Raw genomic sequence first — 8158 nt, 5'->3', positions numbered from 1 at the left:
GGTATATATCAATATACACATAGTAAAATACATGATAAAGGTTATAGAGGAGATACTCATAGTAAAATATATCTAAGAAATAATAGAAAAGAAGATATAGGAATAGAATATATCAATGAAACAATAGAAGAAGAGATATAGGAATAGAGGAAAGGTATATAGGAGATATAGGAGAGCAATAGGACAGGGGACGGAAGGCAGGACAGGAACAAGCAAATTCAGATTTGTTTTAAAATGTAAAATAATAGAATGGAATGGAATGCACCAAGTGTTTTGTACTGAGTCATTTGAATTGGTACTAACTTAAAATGGGAAAGAAAAGAAGTTTGCACAAAACTTGTATATCAACTACACTTGTTTGCATCTTGTGTGGTTCACTAAAGATTTCTAAGTACAAAATAGTCCGTACAACTTTAGTAACCGAGTAGTTGATGCATGGAACTCTCTACCTGACTCTGTAGTATCATCACCTAACCCCCAAAACATTACCCTTAGACTATCCACTTTTGACCTCTCCTGATTCCTAAGAGGTCAACAAGGGGCACCAAAGTGCCCTCTGTCCCCTGTCCTAATGTTTCTCTTTTACTACTATCATGTTGTTATATCTTTGTATACCACCAATACATACTTGATAAAACCAACCAACAAATAAATAGTAATAATTGAGCACCAAATTTATGTTATTAAGTAAGACATTTGTTAAGTGAGTTTTGCCCCATTTTATGACCTTTCTTGCCACAGTTGTTAAGTGAATCATTGCAGTTGAGTAGTTAGTTACCTGATTGTTAAGTGAATCTGGCTTCCCCACTGATTTTGCTTGTCAAAAGATCACAAAAGGGATCACAAGACCTTGGGATGCATAAATATAAACCATTTGCCAAGGATCTGAATTTTGATCACACGATCATAAGGATGCTGCAAAGGTTGTAACTATGAAAAATGGTTATAAGTCATATTTTTCAGTTCCATTATAACTTTGAACAGTCACTAAATGAACTATGGTAAGCCAAGGACTACCTGTATATTTGATGAATGTGTCTTTGGAGTAATTTTTAGATGGAAATTAAGACAAATAAAAGTCAATTGTTTTTTTCTTCCTTGGTTTATGTTATTTTGGACCAGCTAGATGGAGAACCCACAAAGTGTGTGCTTTTCTTTTAGAAATAAATTAAACTGAAAAACATACATAACTAAAAGATCAATGCCACCTAACATATAATTTTATTATACATTTATAGTAAATAGGCATCTTTGTGTTTGCTATAACAGAATGTTTTTCTACACATACAAAAGAATCCCATATATATTAATAACAGTGTGGAAACAAAGCTCTCCATACTGTGGGTATGGAATGAAAAAATAGATTTAAATTGTTTGACTTAGTTCTTGCAATTTGGTAAAAAAGTCCAAACAGAAAGGGGTTTTTTTTAATTTCAGCAAGACATTATCTTGGTTCATGGTATCATTATTTTTAATTAAAAATAGACTTTATTTAAACACACAAAATACAAACAACAAAACACACACACACAAAGATTGAAATAAAAGTTGGATTTGTGATGTGCCTGTAGTGCAGTTCTAATAGTGCTTATTTACACGGATTGTATTTACATATACATCAGGTTTTAGCAAACATCCCATTCTGGTATATCTTTTTCTTTGTTTACCTTTTGCGACCGATCCTCTGACATTTTTACTGTGTAAAAATGTAAAAATGAAAACGATGGTGTAAAACAAAAATAATAATAATAATAAGACTGATAATACTGATAATTATGGTCAAAATTAATTAATATATCTATATATATATATATATTATGGTCAACCATTAATTATTTAAATATTTTGGTAGCCCAGCCGGTAGCTGTGCCTAGGAGGGTGATGAGGCCCTCGGCCTGGGCCAGGGCTAACCAGGAAGGGGCCCCCCGGGGGGGTCCTGCTGGAGGGAATGGGGTTGGTGACACCCGGTCCCAGTTTCTTGGGGTTCTTGGGGTTTTTCGGGGGGCACCTGTAACCAGGTTTGGCCCCCCACCGGCTCCTACTGCGGGGGCACAGGCCCCTGGGGCAGCTTTTCTGCTAGGGCCTGGCATGTCGGGGGCGGGGGGTTGGACCATGCCAACGCAGGCCGTAGTGCCTCTGCCCCTTTTGACGGCTTACCCATCGGGGCCAGGGGTATTAGGTATGGGGGCCACCACAGAGTGGGACCCGTTCGCCGCATGTCATGGGTTTGCTGCAAAGGGGCTGGTTTTCGCCCCTTTTGTAAGTACAGTAGTCCCTCGCTGTATCGCGCTTCACCTACTACGGCTTCACTTCATCGCGGGTTTTCAAGAAATATTAATTTTAAAAATCATTCACGGATCTTCGCTGGTTCGCGGGTTTCTGAGGAAGACGATCGGCAGATTTAAACAATAAATAATAAAATGTATTACGAATTACAATACTGTATGTACATTTTTATACTGTCCTCAGAAATTAGAAGCTTCATAGCCTGCCAGTGATGCCACTCGCCTACATGAGATAGTAAATTACACATGATTGGTTGGTTGCTAGAGAAGCGACCAACCGGAGGAGAAGGGCCAGCTTTGTATCCCAGCGTCTGATTGGTCTCTGTGCTCTGCGCAGCGCATTCAATTCACCAGAAGCATTGGTTTAGAAGGAGAAAGAGGAAGTAGAAAGGAAGGAGAGGGAAGGAAGAAGAGGGAAACGACTAAAAACTTTAATTCAAGCATTCAATTCACCAGAAGCATTGGTTTAGAAGGAGAAAGAGGAAGTAGAAAGGAAGGAGAGGGAAGGAAGAAGAGGGAGACGACTAAAAACTTTAATTCAAGCCCAACCATGCCACCCAAACGGGCAAGTTCTTCATCTGCCGAAACCAAGGGGAAGCGTCAGCGCAAAACGCTGACGATTCAAGAAAAAGTGAAGCTGCTGGACATGCTCAAGGAAGGCAAATCGTACGCAGCAGTAGGCCGGCATTACAGGATAAATGAATCAAGTGTACGCTATATAAAGAAAGATGAGAAGAATATCAGGTCTACGGCGACTTTTACATTCAATAAAACGGCAAAAAGGGTAGTTAGCAGCAGAAATAAAGGCATCATTAAAATGGAGTCTGCTTTGGCAATTTGGATGGAAGACTGCCGTAAAAAAAATATTGTTTTGGACTCTAACATGATCAGGACAAAGGCTAAGTCTCTGTATGACACCATGATGGGAGATGACGACAATGAAGAACCCCAACCTTCAACATCAACGGCTTCTAGCACCCAGAAGATTGAATTTACTGCAAGCAAGGGGTGGTTTGAAAAATTCCAGAAGCGCTTTGGCATTAGGTGCGTTTCGTTACATGGAGAGGCTGCCTCTGCTGATAACGACGCAGCAGACTATTACGTGAGCCACACATTCCGCACCATTATAGAAGAAGGGGGCTATGTACCTGAACAAGTCTTTAATATGGATGAGACAGGCTTGTTCTGGAAGAGGATGCCATCGCGGACTTTTATTATGAAGGAGGAAGCCAAAGCCCCTGGCTTTAAAGCACAAAAAGATCGTGTGACATTGGTAATGTGTGGCAATGCTGCTGGATTCATGGTAAAGCCAGGGCTTATTTATAAGTCGCTGAATCCCAGAGCCCTCAAGAATAAAAACAAGAATGTGTTGCCTGTGTATTGGATGCACAACCGCAAGGCATGGATCACAAAGAACCTTACGAGGGACTGGTTCCATCAGTGTTTTCTTCCGGAGGTCAAGGAATATTTAAAAGAGAAGGGCCTGGAGTTCAAGGTGCTTTTGCTCATGGATAACGCTGGCGGCCATGCTACCGACATTGGGTACCGTGGAGTCAAGATTACCTTCTTGCCACCTAACACTACGTCGTTGATCCAGCCAATGGACCAAGGCGTCATTCGTGCGTTTAAGGCGCTGTATACGAGAAATTCGTTACAGGCACTCGTCGAAGCAATGGATGTGGATGACAATTTCTCACTAAAAGCGTACTGGCGTGAGTACACGATATTATCATGTCTCAAAAATATTCAGAAGGCCCTCACTGAAATGAAAAAGGAAACAATGAACTCGTGCTGGAAGAAATTGTGGCCTGAAGTAGTGAAGGATTACAGAGGATTCTCAGCAGAAGAAATTCAGCATTCGGCAATAAATAAGGCTGTGGTCCTTGCAAAAGCCCTAGAGGGAGAGGGCTTTACTGATATGACTGCCCAAGATGTGAATGATCTTTTGGACACGCACGCCCAGCCATTGTCTGACGAAGACCTGCTGGAGTTGACCAAGTCCGCTAGCGAAGAAGAGGAGGAAGACAACGATTATGCTGTCGAAGAGGACTTTGGCTTGACGCTTGAACGCCTTGCAATGATGCAACAAACGGCTCAACAACTTGTGCAAATGGCCGAAGAGTTTGACACGGATATGATCCGTGCAATTCAGTTACGAAATTACATTGAAACGGGCATGCTGCCATACAAGAACTTGTTGACCCAGCTCAAGAAAGAACGCCAGCAACTTCCAATCACGATGTTCTTAACTCATGAACAGAAGTCTGATAAGCCAGCGATAGCGCCTTTAGCAGAAGTAGAAGTCCGTGCTGCCGAAACATCTGAGAACCAAGATGAGGTACCACCTGAGGAAGTGGTACCTCAAGAAGCCCAGTAAGCTCATCACATCATCATTGTAAATATTGTAAATATTGTAAATTGTACATTGTAAATACTATACTCATCATCATCGATCTACAAATATGGTGAGTACCCATAAAAAATTTCTTTTTTATTATTTTTATTATTTTTAAGTTATATTATATATGTACTACTGTGATATGTATTTTGTAGGAGTGTGGGAAGGGTTTATAAACACTTAAACACTTTATAAACACTTATAAACACTTAAAACAATGAATATAAATACTTTAATAAGAACTGTCAGTCGATAAATTCCACATCGCGGATTTCACCTATCGCGGCAAGGTCTGGAACGTAACACCCGCGATAGGTGAGGGATTACTGTACAGCCATGCGTGCAGGAAGACGGGGGTTCCCATGCCGCTTCGGTGTGCCCCTGCCCCTAAAAGGGGAGAGGTAGGAGGGGAGGGGGTCCAGGGAACAACCCCCACCTACTGGGGGAACAGGGGCCCAGCCCAATTGATCTTTAGGCACTTGAGGATTGGTTGAGGGACTACCACCCTCGCTCGAGAGCGGCTGCTCTCTTGCTAGGTTTTTCTGAGGGGTTAGGATCCCTTATGGGGGTTAGGAAAGCCTTCATGTCCGACAACCTTAGCTCGGTTGTAGGACACAAGGACATCGTTAGGTCAAAGATACGGAAGGAGGTAGCCGAGGGCAGGGTCTTTGGGCCTTTCCCGGAGATGCCCTTCCCGAATCTTAGGGTGTCCCCATCAGGGGTGGTCCCCCCAAAGGCGAGTGGTGAATTCAGGCTGATTCACCGCTTGTCTTTTCCGAAAGGGGAGTCAGTGAATGACTTCATTCCTGACGAACTTGGTTCGGTCTGGGACGCATCCTTTGATGCGGCTGTGGACATGGTTAGGAAGTGTGGGGTTGGAGCCATTATGGGTAAATGCGACATTAAGTCGGCATTCCGACTCCTCCCCATACACCCAGACGACTTCGAGCTGTTGGGTTTCCACTTTGAAGGTGGTTTTTATGTGGACAGGGCTTTGCCTATGGGTTGCTCTGTCTTGTGCTCTCTTTTTGAGAAGCTTTAGCACCTTCCTGGAGTGGGCGCTCCGGAGGCACAGTGGTCTGGGTTCGGTCGTTCACTACCTTGATGATTTCTTGAAGGCGGGGCCTGCGCATTCAGAGCAATGTTTGCTCTAATGCAGGACTTCGAGGCCCTTTGTGCTTAGTTGGGTGTGCCTCTAGCCCCCGAGAAGACCAAGGAATCTGCCACCAAGATTACCTTTCTGGGTATTGAATTGGACTCGGAGGAGCAATCTTCTAGATTGCCCCTGGACAAATTGGACAAGATCAGGAGTAAACTTGATTTAGTGTTGGGTTGCAGGAAGGTTACTCTTCGGCAGCTCCAGGAATTAGTGGGGATCCTTAATTTTGCCTGTCGGGTCATTGTGCCAGGTCGGGCTTTTTCACGTAGGTTATACAGTGCGATGAAGGGGCTACGTTGCCCCATCATCGTATCCGCTTATGCGCTGGGGTCAGGGCTGACCTCTGTGTATGGCGGGAGTTCTTAGAATGATTTAATGGTTGTTTTTTGGAGGCACGAGCTTCTTTTGGAAGCCGAGTTGCAGCTCTGTTTAGATGCCACGGGGACTTGTGACTTTGGGGTTACGTTAAGCGACCAGTGGTGCTGGTCTGCTTGGCCTCTAGAATGGGGGGCCTCTCCCCTGGTTAGGGATTTAACCTTTTTGGAGCTCTGTCACTTGGTAGTGGCCTTAGAGCTTTGGGGAGAGCACTTTAGAGACAAAACTGTGCACTTTTGGTGTGACGACCTGGCGGTTGTCCATGTGGTGAATGCCCTGTCCTCAAAGAATGACAGGGTCATGCGGCTTGTCTGCCATTTTGTGCACAGGTCTTTGTTCCTAAACGCCTTGTTTCTGGCTAGACATTTCCCCGGGTTAGATAACGGGATTGCTGATGCCTTGTCCCGTGGTCAGTTGTCCAGGTTTCGGACCCTGGCCCCGTGGGCCCAGCGTCGCCGGAGGCTTTCCCCGACCACTGTTGGAGCCTGGGCGGGCTCCCGAGCAGTGGGGAGAAGAGGCCTGCAGGGCTATGGCCCTCTCACTAGCACAAGGCACCCTGAGGGCTTACCAGCATGCAGGTAAGGAGTTTGGGGGATTTCAGGCGGGATAGGGGTTACCCCCATAGTTGGCCTGCCCCAGTGGAACACCTGGCAGAATTTTGTGTCTAGCTTCGGCTGCGTGGCCTTTCAGTTAGGACAATTGGGTCCAGGTTAGTTGGCCTCGCCTTTCTGTCCAAGGTGGGGGGGTTTATGGATTTTTCTGGTGACTTCCGCATTCGGAAGATGCTGGAAGGCTGGGTGTAGGAGCGACAGGGGACCCCTTCTGGCACTCGTCAGGCCCTGACGGTTCAGCAGCTGTCCCTGATTATTCAGGCTTTGGACAGTCTGTGTGCCTCTCTGTACGAGGCCCGTCTTTTTAGGGCAGCGACTTGCGTCATGTTTTTTGGGCCCCTAAGGGTCAGCGAGGCCATGGCCTCCTCACAGGCTGACACGTCGCTCCGTGCCTTCCAGTACACTGATCTAGCCTTTAGGCAGGGGGGTGTCTCCCTTTGGGTGAGACATTCCAAGTTAGATCAGTTACACAGAGGGGTTAGGATAGAGCTTAGCGTGGCCACCGACCAGTCTGTGTGCCCGGTGGCTGCTTTGCAGCATTTTTGTAGCTTGAGGGGGTCGGGGCAAGGGACGGTACCCCTCTGACCCGGTATCAATTCTGGGTGTTAGTGTCCAGGGCAATGGCTAAGGTAGGCATTGATCCCGCCGGCTATGGAACGCATTCGTTCCGTATCGGCGCCGCCACTAGTGTGGCACTTTCTGGTTTCCCGGCCCAGAGGATTTGGGAGATCGGCCACTGGAGGTCAGCGGCATATTTGGGTTATGTTAGGCCCGCTGAGGATTTACGCCAGGGTCTTCGGCTAGGTAACCTCTCTGTGTCCTCTTCCAGGTAGCCATGCCAATACGACACAATACGACAATACTGCGGTTGCTGGGAGGGCGGCATCCCATTGCTGCGCCCAGGTGGTGCTGGGAGGGAGGCATCCCATTGCTGCGCCCAGGTGGTCCTGGGAGGGTGGCATCCCATTGCTGTGCCCAGGTGGTGCTGGGAGGGCGGCACCCCATTGCTGCGCCCAGGTGGTCCTGGGAGGGTGGCATCCCATTGCTGCGCCCAGTTGGTGCTGGGGGCGGCATCCCATTGCTGCGCCCAGAGGTGTGCTGGGAGGGCGGCATCCCATTGCTGCGCCCAGTTGGTGCTGGGAGGGTGGCATCCCATTGCTGCGCCCAGTTGGTGCTGGGGGCGGCATCCCATTGCTGCGCCCAGATGTGTGCTGGGAGGGCGGCATCCCATTGCTGCGCCCAGTTGGTGCTGGAGGGCGGCATCCCATTGCTGCGCCCAGTTGGTGCTGGGAGGGCGGCATCCCATTGCTGTGCCCAGTTGGTACTGGGA

The 8158-nt window shown here is 46.8% G+C and overlaps 1 protein-coding gene across 1 annotated transcript; it reads left to right on the top strand.

The window, feature by feature from the left end:
• The first annotated feature begins 2835 nt into the window (after window positions 1-2835).
• LOC139170657 (tigger transposable element-derived protein 1-like) lies at window positions 2836-4662 on the top strand. Its single transcript, XM_070758147.1, has one exon. The coding sequence runs from the start codon at window positions 2836-2838 to the stop codon at window positions 4660-4662; it is 1827 nt and encodes a 608-aa protein (XP_070614248.1).
• The last annotated feature ends 3496 nt before the right edge of the window (window positions 4663-8158 follow it).

Source organism: Erythrolamprus reginae, chromosome 7 (assembly GCF_031021105.1).
Source record: "Erythrolamprus reginae isolate rEryReg1 chromosome 7, rEryReg1.hap1, whole genome shotgun sequence".
In the NCBI taxonomy this organism is placed as follows: domain Eukaryota; kingdom Metazoa; phylum Chordata; class Lepidosauria; order Squamata; family Dipsadidae; genus Erythrolamprus; species Erythrolamprus reginae.
Note: the sequence above shows the minus strand (reverse complement) of the source record. Positions and strands in the feature narration are given on the sequence as shown.

What these genes read in the sequence shown, in the direction of transcription:
- LOC139170657 (XM_070758147.1), top strand. Translation starts at nt 2,836, where the DNA reads ATGCCACCCAAACGGGCAAGTTCTTCATCTGCCGAAACCAAGGGGAAG.